This window comes from Pelodiscus sinensis, chromosome 1 (assembly GCF_052426305.1).
Source record: "Pelodiscus sinensis isolate ZL-2025 chromosome 1, ASM5242630v1, whole genome shotgun sequence".
NCBI lineage: Eukaryota > Metazoa > Chordata > Testudines > Trionychidae > Pelodiscus > Pelodiscus sinensis.
The window spans coordinates 290,314,918-290,337,754 of NC_143052.1; the positions used below are offsets into that span (position 1 = coordinate 290,314,918).

General features: G+C 42.1%; 1 protein-coding gene across 12 annotated transcripts in view; it reads right to left on the reverse strand.

Moving 5' to 3' along the window:
• Positions 1-5,547: 5,547 nt before the first annotated feature.
• ENOX1 (ecto-NOX disulfide-thiol exchanger 1) overlaps positions 5,548-22,837 on the reverse strand; it is a 549,328-nt gene continuing 532,038 nt past the window's right edge. For all 12 annotated transcript variants that reach the window (XM_075918965.2, XM_089775466.1, XM_014574205.4 and 9 more), the window contains 3 exons: positions 12,162-12,264; positions 7,464-7,549; positions 5,548-6,482 (listed from right to left, as the gene is read on the reverse strand). In XM_075918965.2, the coding sequence (XP_075775080.1) occupies positions 6,351-6,482; positions 7,464-7,549; positions 12,162-12,264 (321 nt within the window). In that variant the 3' untranslated portion in view covers positions 5,548-6,350. The remainder of the gene's footprint in view (positions 6,483-7,463; positions 7,550-12,161; positions 12,265-22,837) is intronic.

A 22,837-nucleotide genomic window follows, 5' to 3' on the forward strand; every position in this document is an offset into this window, starting at 1 on the left:
TACACTGGCCGCTTGAATTTCTGCAAAAGCACTGATGATCTCATGTAAGATTGTCAGTGCTTTTGCGGAAATACTATGCTGCTCCCGTTCGGGCAAAAGTCTTTCCGAAAAACTTTTGCACAAAAGGGCCAGTGTAGACAGCAGAGAGCTGTTTTCCGCAAAAAAGCCCTGATCGCAAAAATGGCGATCGGGGCTTTTTTGCGGAAAAGTGCGTCTAGATTGGCCACTGACGCTTTTCCACAAAAAGTGCTTTTGCGGAAAAGCATCCTGCCAATCTAGGGTGTGTCTAGACTACATGCCTCCTTCGACGGAGGCATGTAGATTAGCCAGATCGGAAGAGGGAAATGAAGCCGCGATTAAAATAATCACGGCTTCATTTAAATTTAAATGGCTGCCCCGATCTGCCGATCAGCTGTTTGTCGGCAGATCGGGGGAGTCTGGACGCGATGCCCCGACAAAGAAGCCTTTCTTCATCGACACAGGTAAGCCTCGTGAAACCAGGCTTACCTGTGTCGATGAAGAAAGGCTTCTTTGTCGGGGCATCGCGTCCAGACTCCCCCGATCTGCCGACAAACAGCTGATCGGCAGATCGGGGCAGCCATTTAAATTTAAATGAAGCCGCGATTATTTTAATCGCGGCTTCATTTCCCTCTTCCGATCTGGCTAATCTGCATGCCTCCGTCGAAGGAGGCATGTAGTCTAGACACACCCCTAGACGCACTTTTCCAAAAATGCTTTTAACGGAAAACTTTTCAGTAAAAAGCATTTCCGGAAAATCATGCCAGTGTAGACGTAGCCAGTATGTTTACAATACCTATGCTTGCTGATACAAACTTATAGGGATTGAGCGTAGTGATTGTTTATTTGCAGTGTAGATGTTTGGGTTCAAGATACAGTCCAAGCCCTCTGTCCCTAGAGGGGTCCCAAAGCCCAGGAGTGAATGTCTGTACTTCACTTAAAACAGTCCCATAGCCCATTTGGATCTGTGTCTCTCATACCCTGACATCTTCCCTCCAGAAAGGTACTCAGATACTTCAATGACATCACCTCTCAGCCATCTTTTGTAGAAGCTAAACAGATCGGGCTCCTTTCAATAGCTCACAAGAAGATACTTTTCTTCAGCCCTCAAAACACTGGGCTCTTTGCTGCCCCATCTCCAATTGTCAACATCTTTTTAATAGGGATGTGATAGTGTGAATGTGTAAAATGGTTAACTGGGCTCATTGATTTACCGTCATAGTTACACACAGCTCCACCCCTGCTGCTGCCTCTGATACAGAGGCAGCATTAGGGGGATGAGTCATTGTTTCCCCACATGCACTGGCTCTTGCGGAGCCACCTGTCCCTCCCCCTCCACGTGTACATTTTCCAGCAGTTCCACATTTACCAAAATAAGTGCATTTTAACATCCCTACTTTTAAAAACAGGCTGCAATATCCAATCTCATTCTCACTGATGCTGTGTCACCTCCTGGGCCTGCTCACTCCACTGCTCATATGCCTAATGATGGCTTTTGCAGCATACACCACGGCATCGCCCTGGGAACTCCTGATGAATGGCTTGTCCAGCATGACCCCCCCCAAATCCTTCCTAGAGTCACTCTTTGCCTGGGTACAGTTCCCCATTCCAGGGGTGTGGCCTGCTTGCTTTGGGGTGAGGGTAGACCCTTGTATTTAGCTTTGTGAAAAAACTATGTTGTTTGCATGGGTCCAGCTTCCAGATCACTCTACATCAGTGCCCTGGCCTCTGCCTTATTTACTGCTCTCCTCAGAGTTTGTCACCCCCACACAGCAGCAGTAATGCTTTCATATTTTCCTGCAGTTGACATTTCAGAAGGAGACTTTTACACCGATGATTCAATGATTGACGGGGAGTCTCATTTCTTTGGAAGTGGAGTTTTAATTTCTCCAGTGGCTGAACCTCCAGCTCTCCCTGAGAGCCCCAGCCTGCGTTATCAGACAGCTGCCTTGTTTCTTGTCTTCAAAGCCACCCTGGTGGCTGACCTGCCATTCTTGGGAGGTGGAAGCAGTTACAGTTGGATGCAGAGGAGTAAGGCAAAGACAGACAGGGATGCAGCAGCCTGTGTTGGCAGGAGTGTAGAGATGGAGGCAATTTGGCTGCCGTAGTGTTACAGGAGATTAATGGGTTTCTCTCTTAAGATTGAAGTGATGGACAAGATTCAGCTGTTTGCACTAGTTGCTTTGCACTACTCCAGCTGTGCACAGCAGCTCGTGATTGGCCCTGGGGCACTGAAATAGTTCTGGAGGAGGCAGGGGCAAGAAGCCCACAGCAGTATGACCCCAGATTACTAGTCAAAGGTTCATGGACAGATGGCAATCAGCTGGAGCATGTCAGTCTGCCTGGGCCCAGGCGAGGCCTATGAGAGGGGAAAGTGAAGACAGGAGCAGCTATTTGCTGATGACGGGGGCAGAGGGAAATTACTGTGAAAGAACAGCCTGGGCTATTGTTTGGCACAATGAGGAGAGGGGACCAGCAATGCAGCCTGATCTGACCCTGGCAGGACGTTGGGTAGTTTAAGCTGGGAAGGAGCTGGGTTGTGTCACAGGCAATGGCTGGAGAAGCAATCTTTGCTCTAGGTCGCTTTCTTGATTTGCTGGTTCCTTTTTAGCTGAAAGATGCTTCAAAAACCCAGTTCAACCAGCCGGCCAAACTGGGTCTGTAGCTGCTTTGTGCTGGCAGAGCCTGCTGCTAAATGTGTCCCCAAACATTGATAATGAGTTTGCTGCCTTACTAACACACCAGGTAGTTTGCGAAACGGGTGATGTTTAAAAGCTCAGTTTCCTGCTGCTATCATTTATTTGCTCTTTGCATTTATCCCCTCCTGGAAGGTGAGAGGGGATTAGTCAGTTTCATGCTTTGTTTCTGGTCAGTCTCAGGGCTTGGTCTCCATGGACAAGCCAAATGCAGCCGTGTTGAAGGTGCAGCGAAATTAAGAGGTTTGAAGTGGTGCCAGGAAATTTATTCTTTTATAGCCAACCCCCAGCACCACCTAGATGGCCCAGCACCCCTCCTCCCTTCAGAACCAGTCTTGAACCCTTTAGAATTGCTGTTGGAGTGCATGGCACTTTGACAGCGAATTGCCACACCCCGTGGTAAGCCCCCCCCCCCCACCTTGTCAGCAGGTCTGCCATGCTCCCTCATGGTTGTGGGGGAGGGGGACAACAGGGTGATTCACAGTTCTGGGTATCCCAGGAACCATCACAATCACTTTCCTCTTTCCTCCATATTTTTACTGCATAAGGACTGACCTGGTTTAGGTGCCAAAGTCTAGAGAGCAACTTCATGGCTGAGAATCCACACTGGAAGGAGTACTTCAGTTAGGCACCTCTGACGCTTAACAATCTCATGTGCTTTTATGTAAGTGTTTCAGCTTTAGAGTGCATAATATTTACTGCTCATGAAAACCAAGTATAATGAGGCGTTGGGATGTTCACTAAATCTGAGCCTGTCTATTCCTAAGCAAATATGATGGCGTCAGAGTGGAGAACAGACCTGTCCAAAGAGTTCACAGGGCCCAAGGCAGCGAGTGAGCAGCCAGGTGGGCAGGACCAGGAGCTGGGTAGCGTGGGACCCTGAATGCACAGGGCCCAAGACAACCGCCTCACTTGCCTTCCCCAAAGGCCAGGCCTGGTGGAGAACATCCAAGTTTTAGCCTAAGATGCACATTTCATTAAACAGTGGGGTTTTACTATGTGCAAAAGGGTGTGCATGTAGATTAGGAAAAAACTTGTAATGAGGGATAATATAGTTTTCAGTAAACAACGAATACTTTTATTAGTGCAACATGCACGTCATTTTAAGGTGCACATGTTTTACTTTGCCTCAAGTACCCAGGATAAAATTCACATGTGCACACAAGTCTGGCATAAAGCATACTTACACTTAGGATCACCAGGAGAGTGCAGTCTATCTGCTGACCCTCTCTGCAGGATTGAATTTCACTCTGGAGCAATGTTCCCTCTAATTTTTTCCCATCCATGTGCAGACTAAATTTTGTTCTGGGCACTGAGGCTTTTGTGGCTGTCCACCACTAATAGAAACACATGCTGCCAGCTGCGGGCGTGCTGCTAATCAGCTGGGAGGCACCAAAGTGGCTGCCTAAGTGCTCAGCTTCTAGGGGACACTGTTCTGGAGCATGTGTGAAGTGCAGCAGTAACTTCACATACATGGCTAACAATGTAAACATTTTGCAGAATATAACGTAATTTTCTACTGTAGAATGTTTGCAGTTTATTTCTGTTGCCCCAAATTGCAAGTAAATTTCATTGTGGCACACCATTGTATGTTTTATTATATATGAATTGGCAGCTATAACAAACTTTCATATGTATTATGCATATAGCTTCTCATGCAAATGTAGAAAGAGTTGACATTTGGCTTAGAATATTTAAGATTCGTGACCATTACTAGCTTACATGTATTAGACTCACCTGAATCACTCGCCTTAATTCTGTTACTTTAGCAACTGTAGATGTGTATGTTCCCTAAAACACATTTGCATGTTTCAGCTCAGAGTATAATTTTCTCTGCCAACATATCTGCTGATTGTTTTTCTTTTTCATACACATAATATTTAATTTGGTATTTATGTATTATAATCCTACAGCAGATGCTGATCATCCAGAGTGGTAGTTGCTAACAGCCACATATGGTAGCTTCCTCTTGGCTAACTATATTTTACTCTATTATTTAGTGGAATCAATAAAACAACTGGATACTTCCTGAGTCTGCTGTACTTTGTCACATTTTATTGTTGTAGATTACAAGGGTCAGAGAGCTAGCTAGTTTTTTTGAGACTGATTTTAACCACTCTGATCACAGCCTCTCCTGCCCATTAAGGGTCATGGTTTTGAGAAGACTTTTCTACCATCTAATAGCTCTGTATGAAAGCATGTTGTACAGTAATGGATCTTCAAAGTGACTCTCTAACAATGTGATTTTGGCAGTATTCTTCTTGCTTGAGTTTTATATATACACACATTGTGCAATACACACACACATCGTGCAAGGTCTCATGCTGGCTTCTAAATAGTGCGTATAATAAAGCAGATTCCCAAAATGGTAATGAGAAAAAAATCCCTGCTTTTCTCTTTGCATATTTAAAGGATACCATCAAATGTGAATCCTTTAGCTCCTTATGCAGCTCACAGCACAAAAGTATTAACCAGGAGTTAGAAACAGTCACTGTTTGTTTTGTAGCTGCCCGGCAAAACATTACAAAATGTGAAATTTATGTCTTTGTTTTTATTTTTTAAATATCGTGCTGCTTGGCTAGAAATACTTAAAAACAAAATGAAATCTATTCGGTTCAGGGAATGCACAATCTTCATCTTGGAATTTCCTCTCATAATTTTAAACTCATTTAATTTAATCTAATATTATAGTCTCTTCTTTGATACGGCACTCAATACATTTCATCAGGAGGTTTTCAATAACTGGCTTTGGTGGGAGGAGGGCAAACACTGACCGAGACCTTTTGGATTAGTAAGAATTCAGAAACATCAGAAGAACAACTTGTGAAAACAATATGGTAGAAGTCATATTTATTGAAAAAAAATTATTATATTTGCTATAAAATCTGTAACAGTAATGCAACTGAACATTTATTTTGATGCATAAACCTGAATGTTACATACCAAATACAATACAGTAACACTGGTTTCCTCTTTATTTACATGTTTATGAAAATTGATATGCAATGCATGTTAAAGGAACTTACAATGGAGAATAATTACATTAGAAAAATAATATTCTTGATAAAGCATTCTCGAGAAGTCCAATCACATTTTCAGGCCTCTTTCAATAAGGCAAAAATCCCTGGAACAGCATATAACTTAATTTACAAAAGACAATAACTGTTCAGACACATCTTCAAGTTTTCTTTTGGTATAATTTTTCTCACTGTAAAATTACTTAACGGAAAGACTTTCAGGAACATAGCTTAACGATTTCTGCTATATATTACATATACATTACTGTAGCTTAGCAACCATAACTAGGCAATCTTTTTCCTTATCCATTTGCTCAGTGAGCTATTCTTAGATGTAGCATGTTAATATCTTGACAGCATTATGACTGTGGCATCTTTCTTCAGTTTTCATAGGAAACAGATCTGTCACATTTTGAAACTTTTTTATATTTTTATTTTTAGGAACTGGTGCACAACCACATTTCCACTCACAAGAGAACGTCACAAATGTAACTAAAATTAGCCTGGATAATTCGGAGAATGGATTTCTATGTGCCAAAACCAAATTTCATACTTTAATACTTTGTAACCCTGCCATGCTTCTGGAATTTTTCTTCTGCATAGCTTCTTTACAGTTCAGTCAGGTTGTTTTAATTCCTTCAAAGGCACAAAACTTCCACCTCTTTTCCAGTGTTGCTCCTACGCCAGTGAATTCTTGTTTAAACATGCGTGGCAATCTCATCAAAAGCATTTCGATTTCATTTGCAGAGATCTATGAAAGAGAGGGAAGAGAAAAATACAGTGAGAAACAATTGGCCTACATTTAAGAAACAGGAAATTTAGAGAATACAGAAAGAAGCAGCATTTTCTAAGTTAACTAAAAATCCCAGCGATTCTTTTTGGTTTATAACACTTTATGCCATCTACAGATAGAGCCATATACCCACCATGGTATAGAATCATAGAAATATAGGGCTGAAAGGGACCTCAAGAGGTCATTAAGTGCAGCTCCCCGCACTGAGGGTATGTCTACACTACCCCGCTAGTTCGAACTAGGAGGGTAATGTAGGCATACCGCAATTGCAAATGAAGCCCGGGATTTGAATTTCCCGGGCTTCATTTGCATAAGCGGGGCACCGCCATTTTTAAATCCCTGCTGGTTCGAACCCCGTGCCGCGCGGCTACACGCGACACGAACTAGGTAGTTCAAACTAGGCTTCCTAGTTCGAACTACCGTTACTCCTTGTGGAGAATGTGCCCTCCATTGCATGTGGAGAGCCACTCACACTAGAAGGCAATGAAAGGGTTCTAGGGAGGGAGGATAGAATCAGAACAGTGAGAAAGGAACATTATCTTGGCTACAGTTCAAATGTTCAATAGATTGAAGAGGAAAGAATCCAGGACAGAAAGTAGGAGGTTATTGCAGATCCAAGAAATGGTCTCTGTCTGGCCATCCTCCCTCCTTTTGAGGGCCAGAGCTCAACTTACATATTTTATTTGCTACAAATTACACAACATAAATAAGGATCATGTGTTACTCCAGATTTCCTTGCCACCACAGCACAACAATGTAACAAAAGGTAAAAGATCTCATGGACATGTGCAGAGCATAATCCCGAATGAATGAATACTCCAACCCCCCAAACCCCACGTGCCGTTATCTCTCTAATGGAAACTCATGCTGAGTTTAACACGCAGTAAAGAACCAAACAGTAGTTCTAAAGGGAAGCCAGATTTTGATTAACTTTTTTACCCTAGAGTCCAACTGCTGCATGTAAGACCAAAGGTATTCTATGTTGGCGCCGAAAGGATGGACGTGAAGAAATGTGGATATGATACCTGTATTAAAATAAACACACATGGTATTAAAATTACTGGAGGCTATACATCGTGGCTGTGTCTACATTGGCACCCTTTTCCGGAAAAGGGATGCTAATGAGACCAGTCGAAATTGCAAATGCCGCAGGGGATTTAAATATCCCCTGCGGCATTTGCATGAACATGGCTGCCGCTTTTTTCCGGCTCGGGGTTTTGCCGGAGAAAAGCGCCAGTCTAGACGGGATCTTGCGGAAAATAAACCCTTTTCTTGAAAGTAGGAATAAGGGATCTTCCGGAAAAGGGTTTATTTTCCGCAAGATCCCGTCTAGACTGGCACTTTTCTCCGGCAAAACCCCGAGCCGGAAAAAAAGTGGCAGCCATGTTCATGCAAATGCCATGGGGAATATTTAAATCCCCCGCGGCATTTGCAATTCCGACTGGTCTCATTAGCATCCCTTTTCCGGAAAAGGGTGCCAATGTAGACACAGCCCGTATGTCTAAACAGAGTAATTCTGAATAAGTCATTGAAAGTTTTTCAGTCTGAGTTACAACTCTTATATTTCTTACACAGTTCAATAAACAAGAGAACAGCACATTTTTACCACAGCCATAGTAACAAGGTAAACACAATCGCTCATCTTCAGGAATGACAGCAGTTAGCAAGTAAGTGACCAAGATAGTATACAGATGAATAAAGGGGTTTCTAAACAAACACATGTTGGAAGCATTTCAACTACCAATTTTATGCTTGATTTGCCAATATAAAACAGTAGATATTGGAATGGAAAAATTATTGCTTTTTCCTTTCAGTGAAAGCTGCGTTGTGAAAACGTTTCATATAAACTGTTTCAGAAACTGCACTGCCTTGAATTTTTTCTAATAATTATATGGTTACTAGTTATGAGAAGTATTTAATCAATATTACCCCTAAATACTGCTGAGAGAAGCACAAATCCTTCCTGGCATATTTACTTTTTTCCCCCCTTAAAAGGGAGAAAGCTCTGTGTTTCCTCATTGAAATTTACAAGATCAAGTTAAACGGTCTGGGAATATAGGGCTTCGGAGGACTCAGATTTTAAATCTAGAGGTTTTTCTCCCTGTAGTGGAAATCAAGTGTCAGCATAATAGTGATGAATGGAGAAAGCAGGATATTGGATATCAGCATTGCTATTAAAAGCAGTATCCATTTCTCCTTCTCTACAAGAGCATATGTAACGGTCATCAGTATGTATGTCATTATCTGCTGAGAGTAGAACAGTAAGAGTCCAAGATAGTTTCACCTCTTTTGGTGAGTTTCTTTATGAATTAACTTTAAGGGATAGTTCTTTAGTTTTAAGACATAAACAGAGTAAGAGCAGAACATGTACAAATTACAAAAATGGGTCTCCGTATCTTGTAAACTGCAGGTACCACTGCTGGTCTTGATACTAATTGACACAGAATCACCTTTAGGTTTCAGCTTTTCTCAAACATTGGCAACAAGTAGAAAAGGGTTCTAGATTTCCAGATATATTTGCAAATTCTGGCCGTTATCCTGCAAAGACTTAGGCTACGTCTAAAGTGCAGCCTTCTTCCGCAAAAGCTTATGCAAATGAAGTGTGGAGTAAAATATTGCCATGCTTCATTTGCATAATTAATTAGCAGCCATTTTTGAGCAAGAGGCTTTTGCGCAAAAAGGAGCTGTGTAGGTGATAGTCTACTCTGTGCTTCATTTGCATAAGCTTTTGTTGAAGACGGCTGCAGTATAGATGAAGCCTTACTTATATACTGAGTCATCCCATGGAAATCAGTTAAGCTAGCCATCCACAGTGTGGAAACATAAGCAAATCTTTGCAGGACTATTGTAGAGATGGGCCCCAACTAAATACCACTAAACTATGATGGCAGCTGTTGACCATCCAAACCTGTATTCAGTCCCCAGTTTGCTAATGGCACCATCTTCATCAGATATTGAACCAAATCTTCAGATCCAAACACCTCAATTTTGGGCTATTCAAAATCCAAATCTGATTTCTGTACCTATGACCCATCTTTAATGTAAATGAAATAAAATGCTACTTGAAAATATGCGCGTAGTTATTAACTAGAGATGCATGAAAACAGCTAAGTAACTCAGTTCTTTTTTTAAGTGCTTGTGAAATATTGACAATTCTAGAGAACGGACAGATGCAGGCAGAGTCTCTTCTCACCAATCACCAATGTGCCTCATCCCTGATCTTGAAGGGAAAGAGTAATACTTGGCTTGTGGTAAGATCATCAGTTCTGATGGTGGTTGTCTGATGTGGCCATCTGACCATTAGGACCAAAACTGAGACTTCATGTTCACTTCACATGAACTATGGCACAGTCATAAAGTCATAAACTATTTTAGATAATTATTCAAATAAATGGTCACTTAGAGTATGTCTAGACTGCAGGCTTCTTTTGAAAGAAGCTTTTTCAGAAGAGACCTTCCAAAAAAACTTCTTTCGAAAGAGAGTATTCACACAGTAAAAGCACATAAAAAAAGTGATCTGCTTTTTCAAAAGAGAGCATCCACACTGAATGGATGCTATCTCACAAGTAAGCTGTGATTACTATGGACGGAGTGGCCACCAGGGCACCTGTGCTTTTTCCTCTTTCCTCTTCTGTCGAAAAAACTCCCTCTTCTGCGTCCACACACACTTTTTTCCAAAAGAGCTCTTTCGGAAAAGGCGTTTTTCCTCGTAGAATGAGGTTTACAAATGTCGGAAACCCCCCTGTGCTTTTTCTATCTTCTTTCTAATGAACGCAATAGAAGTATGGATGTAAGTGAAGGTTTTTTTAAAAAAACTGCTGTTTTTTGAAAAAAAAAAGCCTGCAGTCTGGACACACCCTAATTAGTGGTGAGAAGCTCTACATAAAATCATCCCAGCGTACCAAATCATCTCCCTAAATTTATCCATAAACAAATCAAAGCCATTTATTTACAGTTACAATTAAAAGCAAGCCAAATGCTAGGACCAAAATTATGTATGGAATGTCAGATCCAAAATGAAAAAGAACCCAGACTAAAAACCACGTATATCACAATCCATTCTCACTATATCATGTCATGCCAGTCATAGTTCATTTTTTGGAATGGACCAATGCCCGTTAAATGTAATTTCCTTTAAAAGTTTTTCATTAGATATGCCAGTGAAAGTAGTAACTGTCTGTGGTATTTCCCATACTTTACTGACAAGACTAGGTAACACGTAATGTAAAAAAAAAAAAGAGTAAATTGTTAAGGGCATCCTCATTTTGTTCAATATTGTTTCCATTCCTTTTTTTTTCACCCATTTTGTGTGATGGGTGGATAACCATTCACATTGAGGGACTCATTGAATAGAACAAACAGCTCAATTCAGTGGGGTGGCCGACAGCCTCTGCAGGCTCCTGGGCAAGGTGTGTGCGAGGGTGGCTTCGTGCTCCAGGAAGGAGCAGGGCCTCTTCCGAGCCTTCAGAATGGCACAGAGTGCACAGTGCAGTGCTACAACAGTGATTTAAAGGGCCCAGAATTTCGGCTACCACCACTGCCCTTTAAAAGACCAGGCCCAAGGGCAACTGCCCAATTTGTCTCCTGTCAGCCAGCCTGAAATTCAGAATCTATCTATAGTTACATTACATGCACAGAGGCAGATGCTGCAACTTTTACTCTGTAAGTAATGCTTATGTTAAAAACCAGTAGGTCTTCTTGAGTAAGGCTTAGTCATGTGAGTGAGCCTTGTAGGACTGGTCTGGACCTATATCCCTTATGGTCAAAACGTTTCTATTTCTTCCATTTGGCTATTATTACTGTAACCAGTGTGAATACAGCCCGTCCTTGCTATAAGTCCAAGATACGTTCCAAAAACCTTGGACTTATAGGCTACATCTAGACTGGCATGATTTTCCAGAAATGTTTTTAACGGAAAAGTATTCCGTTAAAAGCATTTTCAGAAAAGAGCGTCTAGATTGGCATGGATGCTTTTCCGCAAAAGCACTTTTTGTGGAAAAGCATCCGTGGCCAATCTAGACGCTCTTTTGCGCAAAAAAGCCCCGATCGCCATTTTCGCGATCGGGGCTTTTTTGCGCAAAACAAATCTCAGCTGTCTACACTGGCCCTTTTGCGCAAAACTTTTGCCCGAACGGGAGCAGCATAGTATTGCCGCAAAAAGCACTGATTTCTTACAGTAGGAAGCCAGTGTTCTTGCGGAAATTCAAGCGGCCAGTGTAGACAGCTGGCAAGTATTTCCGGAAAAGTGGCTGATTTTCCAGAAAAACTGGCCAGTCTAGACACAGCCATAGTGAAACAACTTAAAGCGGGGATTTTTTTTCCCATGGCTGACTTCCATTTGCACAAATTGGGGTTATTTTTGCACAAGTTAAGAGCGGGGAATGGGAGGACTTACAACACATCAGATCCTACAAGCGTCAATGACTATAGTGCGGAATGGATGTATATCAGGGTGAGTTACAGCGGGGATGTCCTGTACACGGGAACGGTAAGGAGCACAGTCTTTAGTTCTAATGCAATGAAGTTAAACACAGATGTACATTGACAATAAACATTAGTTTCAAGATTGCTTATTCTAGAATAATGTTTTTTTCAGTTGTGATATGCAGTGATGAATTGAGTACTGAGTGATCTTACCTATTAACAGTGCCTCTTTCTCTGATTTTAGACCTTGACTTCTTTTCTCAGAATTTTTTTCTCTCTCTTGATTGACCAATGCTACTGTCAATACATTGATTTCCTAGGAAGTTTAAAAACAAAACAGGTGTTTATACAGATTTCATTCATTTGAAAAAAACCCTGCCTGCTGCTTTTTAACACTCTTCATGAAAGATCGTTACTTTAATTTACAACCAAGGACAACACAGTTATAAATAATTGAGTTGTTTGCAGAATCTTAAAGGACTTTTTGAAGCATTGTTTCCCCAACTGCTACAAGCAGAGGAATTTCTGGTATACAGTAGGTGCCAACTTTGTCACAGCTACCTCTTTATTAGACATGACTGAAACTACATACTGTAAACCAGAGAGGTTTAGAATATTCCACTTTTACAGCAAACAGAATGGGGATCTTACAACCACCTAAGAAAATGTCAGAACAAAGATAACAGCTAGGTAATATGGTTGCAACTGTTATATTTACATGGCTTTTTGGCAGCCAAGGAGGAATTTGACAGGCTGTGAATATTCCACATTTTTTAAATAAAAATCATTGTGACAAACTTTCCACTCTGGCAACTGATTTACATTTTTTAAATTACCCATGTGACAAAAAGAGTTAGAAATTTCTGTGTGTGTTTATATGTGTGTGTGTGTGTGTTTGTGTATAAAAAGGCAAGCTGAGCGAAGCCCTGACATTTCTATTTTCCCAAAGTAGAGGGAAAAGACTGGTTCCAAGAAGAAGCAATTACAATAAAATCTTGATGGATAGTCACTTAAGAAGCTGAGGTTGATCCAGCTGCTTCTCTGTTAACTTAAGCAGGAAATTGGTTTCTTGTGCTGCAACATTTTTTAAAAATTTGAAAAATTGTCCTATCCTAAATCAGAACAAATAGTCACAATTTTAGAAATGTTTGTGACCAACAAATCCTATATTTTTTATTTGGATTAATTCAAATTTTTGTTTCCATAATTTTGAAATGTTTAGTTTCAATTTAGTTTTACTTTTTATTTAATTTCTTTTATGCTATCTACATTCAATTTTGAATAAAAAACTGGCTTGGAACTAGAAAAATCAGAATTTTTCATATACAAAATGTCAAAACAGGTTGTTTTGACTATTTCAAAATGGGACATTTCAACAATTTTTAATTTTTAAAAAATGTTTTAGTTGAGAAATTCCTTCAAAAATTTCAACGATTTGGCATTTTTTGGCAAAAAAACATTTTGTCTCAGTACTTTTGACCAGCTCTGTTTCTTAGACAATTAAGTCATCTTGACATTAACAAACCTCTAGTTTTTTGTCATGTAAATAATACATTATAATAACACCATCATCACCGTCCCTGGGATAGCTACACTAATGTAGCTGATACAACCCACAGCAGATGTAAGTCCTAATCTGCTTCAGACCTTGGGCAACAAAAAAGAGAGGAGGAATAATACCACGGAAAGCTTATACATATATTGATGAATAGATTCAGTGATGGGAGGGAAGGCTTGCAGAGTAAAATAATTGGTCCAGGAAGAAGAAGGAGAATACAGCATAAGCCAGAGCAATGTAAGTCAGTAGAGATTGTATATGGTACAATATTTTTGTCTCCAAGGCTAAAAAAGCATTCTGAAAAGGGTAGTTATGGAGAAGGAAGAGAGAAACCACCAAGACATGTACTTGATAAAAACAATCCTCCCGAACACTAGGATACCTTTTTAAAGTTTAGAGTTAAAAGTTTTCCCTCACAGTCATATAGGAAAAGAAACTCTATAGAATTAAAGAGTAGATGGAGTCTTATCTAATGGGCATGGATGAGGATGTGCAAAACCCTCAGTGTGATTTATGGGCCAGTGTTATTGAAGCTAAAGGAAGTCATAGGAAGTTGTTCTTGCTTGGATGGATGGTGGGGAGAGAAAGCTTGGCAACAGGGGTAATCTTGATAGTGGCACAGCAGATACTTAAAAAGCAGGTTGCAGGCATTTGAGCAAGTAAGAGTAAATGGGTTTACAGAGAATAAAATTCTCTTGTGCAAGATTTGCTGCCCTAGAGAGAGAGGATAAAATAGACAAATGGAGTCTTTTTATGAATGTGATGGTTAATACGACCAAGTCTGGCTTAGGGATTCATACCATAGCAATAAAAGGACAGCTAAGAGCTGTCAATGGTAGCAGTAGAAACACTAATAGGAACTAGGAGTGGAAATAAAAGGAAATTATTTTCCAAACAAAACACTTGCAATGTATTCAAAAATTGCACTTGAAATTATGAGTGAAAATCTTACCAACTGGATGTCTAATTACCGCATGTGCTTCAGATGCAAATCTGGTAATTGGGTATGAAGCCACTAAGATTTGCATCCACACAGTTCACTTACAAAAGGGAGAAAAAATGGTGCAATTTGTAGACAGATTCTGTCTGTAAGCAGGAAGGCTAAATGTCAGACTAGCTGGACATTTACTCTAAGGGTGCTGGACAGGGCTGCAACTAACTGGAAGGATCACTGGTTATAGAGTGACAGATGTTTCACCCCTGTGACATAAGAGGGTGGTTAGTAACCAGTTGTCCGTGGAGCAACAGTCGGAGAAACACTGCAGTACAGTATGTCCATATTCCGCTTTGTTCCATCCTTAGTTCAGAGGCCATTTCGCCTTGGCAGATGTTATTTTCTAGGCTTTTATGCAATCCCCTTTACCAGGTTTCATTATAAAAGAAATAGTTTGCAACCATCTGTCTGGTACTGCAATAAAGGAGACAAGTGTGGCTAAGCATGGAGAAATTAGTATTCATTAGAAGTGAAATGACCTTGGGAGGACTAAACGCAATATGTGGCTGTCATAATCCAGGTGAAATAGCACTTGATAGGCATTAGGGACATGGCCCTAGGAGGGCTCATTAGTCACAAATGTCATCAGGTACTGTAAAACATGGATGCATGATGGGAGTGCTACCGCTAAGGACAGACTAAGGCATAGATGGAGTCATTCCTTATGATGCTAGCACAATTACTAAAAAAAGGGGCCTTTCGCTGTAAATGGGGCCAGAGTATCACTTTATTTTTGCCCTCAAACAGATGAAAGAACTTGACTTCCCCCTCTTTGGTCTGAATGCTGTTTGCAAGAGGGGCCTGGGCTGATGTCTCACTTTTTGGGCTCCATGGGTTTGGATCAGATCAGTGGTGAATCTCTCTGACTGGCAGTCAGGGTATTTGCTAGCTAAAGTAGTTCTGATAGTCAATTAGAATCTCCCACAGGGCCCACCTCCAGGCAGAGAACTAATAAGAGCCTCATGTCCAAAGGAGATGTGCTGCCACAGAGAATACAGAGGCATGAAGCAGGAAGTGGGTGGTGCTGGGTCTTCATGCACATTTTTTGTGGGTTTTCTGAAAGAAGATTTCTCTGCAGCTCCTCCTGAGATCACAGCAGGTTAGGTCTATGCCTCCTGCCCACTCTGTGGACATGACAAAAACTCTCCTTCCTCCTCTGCAGCATGATTTTGAAGAAGCTTGTGGAGTTCCCCAATCTTCCCAGAGGTTTTTCTCACAGGAAAGCACAATGTTGCCCTTGGTGTTAAATTGCCGGACAGCATAGCATGTATAGGGCCACACTATGGCCATTCCTTGCACTCATGGGGTGGGTGGATCATAAAGATTCTCACCCAACCCCATGTCTTCTTCCCTTGGGCTTAGCCAATACTGATGTCCATGAGCTTCCATGAGTGCAAGGACATCCCTGCGTTTGCTAGCCATTCCAAGGAAGCCAGGAGGAGGTAGTGATATAGGGATGTGATATATGGATGTGTGGTGTGACCAGTTGGCAACACTGAAATATCCAGGGAGTTTAAAAAAGATTCTTACTTATCTGGGAAACAGTGTGGCTTGGTAACTGTCTGAAAACCAGTTCTCACTTATGGGCCATCTTGACAATGCCTGGTCCCTTGGGCCCGGAGTAAGGGGTTCTGGAGGATTTTGTGGGGCACTGAGAATATTATGGTTTGTGAAGCACACAGTAAAAGTTGCCACACTTTGCATCAGGTCATAGCACATTTTGACATTTATACCAAGACTATGCAAAGCCTGATTAACCGCTGTTTTATGCAATTATGCCAACAGTAGCAGGAAAAGGGGAATTAGAGAGGGAATTTACTGGGTGTCTGGCAGTGCAGGCCACATAGGGAGCAACTGCAGTGCACTGGGCCTGCATAAGCAGAATGCTACTCTTTCTTATCAGCCTAAAGCATCCCCCAAAGAAAGATGAGTAGGAGGGGAAAAGCTGTGTATCTGAAACAAAAGCAAGAGGTATGCAGGCCTTCCAGAGAAGGGTGGCGATATGATTAGGCCAGGGGTCGGCAATCTTTCCAAAATGGAGTGGCAAGATTTAACCCTCCTGCCCTGGGCTGTGCCGCTCTCCTAGGAGGGGAGAAGGGGCTCTCTCCACAGTGCGCCCGGCTTGGTCTCCTGCCCTGGGCTCTGATCTGGCTTATCCCGTGGGGAGGGGAGGAGCAGCACAAGCGTGCTTCCCCACAGACCAAATCCAGCATGGGGCTTTGGCGCTCTCTCCCCCTGCAGGAAGCCGGTGCTGGTTCCAATCTTGCAGGAGGACGCGATATTGGATTACCAGCATGGGCTCCACACCGTGGGCTGTGGGGAGTGAGGAGGAACCTGTTCATTGCACGTGCCACTCAAAATCATCTTGCGTGCCACTTATGGCATGTGTGCCCCAGGCTAGGCATACGAAGGCAATTTATATTTAGGAAGGAGGAAAAAAAGCACAGAGCTAAACCTATGGCTCAAATTCTGCTCATGTAAACCCTTACAATCTTAGTCATCTCATTGTAATGGAATTTGACAATATAAATACCACCTACTTTCTACAGTATATTTCTTCTTAGATGGGGGAGAGAGCTGAATATTGATGCAAAAATAAAATAATACAACTGTCATAACTTCATTTCAAACTTGTCCATGCCTTTACTGAATATTAAGATATAGGGACAAGACTGAAGCAAAATGCAGGACAATGTAGCACTTTAAAGACTAACAAGATGGTTTATTAGATGATGAGCTTTCGTGGGCCAGACCCACTTCCTCAGATCAAATAGTGGAAGAAAATAGTCACAACCATATATACCAAAGGATACAATTTAAAAAAATGAACACATATGAAAAGGACAAATCACATTTCAGAACAGGAGGGGGATGCGGGGGGTGGGGGGGAGGAAGGAAGGTAAGTGTCTGTGAATTGATGATATTAGAGGTGGGGAGAGTGGGATGTTTGTGAGCTAATGGTATTAGAGGTGATAATTGGGGAAGCTATCTTGGTAATGGGTAAGATATCATCAATTCACAGACACTTACCTTCCTTCCTTTCCCCCTCCCCCGAATCCCCCTCCTGTTCTGAAATGTGATTTGTCCTTTTCATATGTGTTCATTTTTTTTAATTGTACTCTTTGGTATATATGGTTGTGACTATTTTCTTCCACTATTTGATATGAGGAAGTGGGTCTGGCCCACGAAAGCTCATCATCTAATAAACCATCTTGTTAGTCTTTAAAGTGCTACATTGTCCTGCATTTTGCTTCAGCTACACCAGACTAACACGGCTACATTTCTATCACTATTCTAGGGACAAGACTGTTATAGCCAGAATGTTTGGAAATATAACAATACATATATTTAGCTGTTTAGGCTACCAACTGTTAAAGCTAATCAAAGAAGTTCCAGAAAGTTTCTACTTTTATCTCCCAAGGACAAGCAAACATTACAAAAATATTAATGTTTTAAGCAGAGTAAAAGAAATGCAGGGGGTGTTATCACACTCATTAATATATTTGTAAAGTGAGCCTGTACAACCCCTCCTCTTTTCAAAGAAAAACCCAAGTTTACACTGTACACAAAGAATTCCAGAAATATCCTTATTGAAATGGATTTATTTTGTGAACATCCTGAAGTCTTTTGTCTTTGGACTTGGAGAACATTTATGGTGAGAAATGTTTTGCAGAAGATACTGTTTACTTCCAACTCATGTTTCCACTGACAGATGAAAACCTTTGTTGTTTCTGAAATGTTTAATATGGCATAAGTTTCTTTCAAAATGTATTTGCAAATGCTTTATATTTAAATATAAACTGTCATATAACAACTGCCCAATAGCACTGTTGCATGAATAATAAGATGATATATGTCTAAATATAGCAAGGTCATTTGAGGCTAACGACCATTTGAGTACAAAATATTTATATTAATGGGGCATTAATTAGTTACTGTCAGAGTACACACAAACCCTCAACAAGACAGGAAAACAAGAAAATCAGCATTCCAAAAATTGTTCTGCAGAGTCAACAACTATTAAATATTTAAACTAAGGACTTCATAAAAGTTATTTAATTTAAAAAGGCCTCTTTTGAGAGATAAAATCTTTTGTATAAAGGACAAGAATGTTTGGACTGTTTGAAAACATAATTTCATTTCCTCTCATATGCTATAAAATAAAGTCTCAAAAATGAACTGAATATTAAAAAAAGAATTATAACTGCCTTTAAAAGTTATCTGCATCTTTCTTGCTGGGAAAAGAAAAAGGCAATTAAAGAAATGTTGCATATTCATTAAACAGGCTACATATTAGAGTTGCCAATGTCTAATTCTACAAACCCAAATACCCTTGTCCTGTCCCACTGCTTCTCTGAGGTCCCATCCCTATTCACTCCATCCCCCCAACCTCCATCACTCTCTCTCCTCCACCCTTACTCATTTCCACCAGCTGGGGCAGGAAGTTAGGGTGCAGGAGGGAATGTGTCATGCAGACTTTGAGAGAGTTTGAATGCAGGAGGGATGACAGGGTCTCGCTCTGGGAGGGAATTTGGGTGCAGGAGCATTGAGGTGTCAGGCTCTGGGATGGAGTTTGGTTTGGGGTACAGGATCTAGACTGGGACAGGAGATTGGAGTGTGGGAAGGGGCAAGGGGTCGGCTCTTACTCCAGGTGGTGAGGCTCCTGAAAGTACATCCCTCTGGCAGTGGCTTCTCCTAGGCTGGAGTCAAAGGGAATTCCATGCACCACTGTCTGTAGGCATCACCCCTGCAGCTCCCATTGGCTACAATTCCTGGCCAATGGGAGCTGTGGAGTCAGTGCTCTGGACAGAGGCAGTGCACAGAGATCTGTTGCCTCACCCCAGGGGCAGCAGGGACAGTGCTGGCTGTTTCTGGGAGAAGCACAGAGTGAAAGCAAGTAAAGGAGCCTGCTTCACTCCACTGCCACCCCAGATTGTTAGTGCCCAGAATCTCCTGGTTTGGCTCAGGTAGCCTCTGGGAGGTAGGGTGTGATTCTGGTACTCTCTGGGAAAGCAGGAGGGTTTGCAACCCCACTACATATTCAGGAGCTGAAAGTGTCAGCTATGCCAACCCTGAAAACACGATGCTAATGAAACTGACAACACCCAACTTGAATCTACACAAGCCTGAGAGAGGTATGTTTTCCTATAATTTCATGAGACTTGCAAGCTGAAGAGTATAAAAGATTCTGAAATGAGCACCCAACATTTTGCTCCTGTTCCTGGAACAGCAATGGGCAACCAAAAATAGGGAGTGAGCCACATGGGTAGCCCTCCTTCATCTCAGTGGGCCACAGTAAGCTGCAGCCCACTGGGGTTCCACCTGTGTCCTCCCCCATTTGCTGCCCTCCCCCATGCGCTCTTATGCACTGGGGCCCTGAACTTCCTACTCCTTCCCTATCTCCCAGCACTTCTGAAGTGCCATGAATTGCCTGATTTGTGCTCCATCCCTGCTCTTCCCTCTTCCTCCCAGTGTTCCAGCTCTGGGAGGGAGGAGGAAGAGCAGGGATGGAGAGAAAATCATGTGCTCTGAAAGTGCTGGGAGGAGGGGGAAGAGTAGGAAGTGCAGGGCTTGGCTGCTCCTCCAGTAGCCGGAGCATACTGCAAAGTTGTTGCAGCAGGACACGGGTGCTAAGCTACTGGAACTACAGGACGGCTTCCTGGATCAGCTACACAGCATTCAGAGCCATTGCTGGCACTTGCAAACCAGCATGGATTGGTGGAAGAAAATCAGTCTGTAGACCCTGGGATCATCAGCAGAACTTTAGAGTGGGGAGAGCTACTTTGGCTGAGATCCATGGAGAGCTGCAGTGGCAGTGCACCCCATACCGGTAGAGAAACAGGGCATCATTACCATCTAGAAGGTGGCCACTCCAGAATGTAACCTGCTTGTAACCAGTTCAGTTTGAAGAGATGAACCACTAGAATCAGTTTCATGCAGGTCTGCTATGCCATTAAGGTACAAACTCGTCAGCATTATAATGCTCAGGAGATTATTGATGGCTTTGCACTCAGGGGGTTTTCAACTGAATTAGGGCAGCTGATGAAACCAATGTTGTGCCTATAATTACTCCACTGCAGAATGCATCTGCCCCTTGTGCATGTGACTTGTCAAGGCGGGGCAACTTGCGTGTTCTTATGATCTCAGGAGCTATGCTGGCGGGAGCTTAGTGCTCCTGATAGGTTCAACCAAGCCAGAAAGGTCAAGGGGAGAGTAGCCAGACTAAGCATGTACACTGGTCTTCCAGGATTGGGGGTTTGGCTCAGGGCTAACAACCCTGACCTAGAAAAAGCTTTTGTTATGGAAACAGCAACAAAGAATTCTTGTTGCTGCCCTATATGCCAGTGGGCGTGAAAGACGATGATGTTGATGAGAATGCATAATTTATAAACAGAAAGGGGTATTTCTCTGCAGTAGCTAACCACTACGGCAGGTGTGCAGACAGAAATGCAGGGTAGTCTGAGAGGGTCTATCATATAAGGATCATTCAGAACTTAGTTCTGTTTAAATTAGTGGAGAAAGTGTTTGCCTCCATGACCATTATGGACATTTGCCTCCAGGACCACTATGGACATTAATGGTGTGGAGACCGATCTGATTATTCTGGGAAACTCAGTTTATCTTCTGCTTCCCTGGTGAAGGAAGCCATTCACTGACCACTTGGGACAGGGAGCATGAATATTTTAACTATTGTCTAAGTCACTGCGGAGTGGCAGTCAACTATGTGTTTGGCAATTTGAAACACAGGTTCTACTGCTTATGGAATCTGTAACAAGGCAGGCTCCTTCCCTGTTCTGCAGTCCCACACAAACAGTGTTGTATGCTTCCTGTTCGTTAAGAGCTCAATGACATATATTAATATGACCACCACTGTCACAATCCCATACAGCAGTTATATTAATAATGTTCTTCAGTCATCAGTCCTTTCCCCAGGGAGAGATCTCATCTTCTTGAAATCCCTTCTGCCTCAGCTCTGCTAGCTTTCCCCCTTTCGCCTCTGTGTTTCCTTCTTGTGTTTTTTAAATGGCCCTTCCCTGCTGACAGGACAGTTAGCTCCACAGTGTTTCCAGATCCAGTCTGATTAGGTAATTAAGTATTTCATTCTTCAGTCAAATCTTCTATACAGGGAACAAATCAGAGCTAAAGTGATCAGAGTGCTGGGACAGCTTGTAGCTCTCAGCACTTTGTCCCTGAATCATTTGCAAGCGGTGTCCTGACCGTTATAGCTTTGTGCTGAGCCCTGCTCAATATTTGTGAGAGCAAAGGGGAAAGCCTTTGATGATGGGAGTGAGGCTGAGGTAGTGAAGCAAACTCTGCGATTTGAGCAACCAGCAAGGCATCCCACAAATGAAGCTAACACTCGGGAGAATATTGTCAGGGATGCTTATTGTTCATATTTTGAGTGTCATAATTGAACATGCGTAACTTTGCATCCAGCTGCTTAATGCATGGCAGGGGAGACAAACTGTGAGCAGTCCTATTGTTTACATTGCCTCTATGCTTTTGTGACGCTGCATGAATTATTTTAGTTTCACTGCAAGGATTATGTGTGTTACATGCAGTGATGAGTCATAATTGATCAAAATGGATTTTAAAAGGTTTTTATTATGAAGCAACAGTAGCAAGGTCAAAAATAAAGTTTTAATTGAGCCAATGGATAAATAAAAGTAGCTTTTTATTTGAAAATACATTCACCAGAACAATCTAAACAGTGATTAACAAAGAGTAAACCGTTGAACAAAGCAACAGCACAGAACAAAATGAAAATGCAATAATGTCAATAGTGCAAAACGTATGGTGGCAGCTTAAAGTTACAGGCACATATATATTGTTCCTCTGCCTCTTCTTGTATGGGGTTGAGTGCCATAGCTCAGAATTTGCAGGTGCAATGCAGAGGTCAAAAGTGCTGGGTTTTCAGAAGCCGGTCTTCAGGATGGAGTTGAGAAGAGAATGGTCTCTGTCACAAGTGCTGTATGGCGCAGAGGGGAGGAAACTGTTTGTGGTCCCAGTAGCCACTATGGTCCAGGGGCTGATGAACAGTCTGAGTCCCAGCTTACCAAGGTGACGCTGTCCTTGGCTTCTGCAACACTGTCCTTGGCCACTGCCACCATCTCCTCAGAGAACTTCATTTCCTTCTCTGGCAGGGTCATCACACATTGCCTGCGCTTCTCCACCATTGAGGTCTTCCCCTGGGACTCTATCATAAGCTCTACAAACCTCTTGTCCTGAGGCTTTCTTTTCCACCCCTCAGGCTAAGGAGACACCCAGCTGCAGAGAAAGGCCTTTTTCTTGATGGTTTGGTTGTTGTAGATGCCATGGAAGTATGGGAGGAAAAAT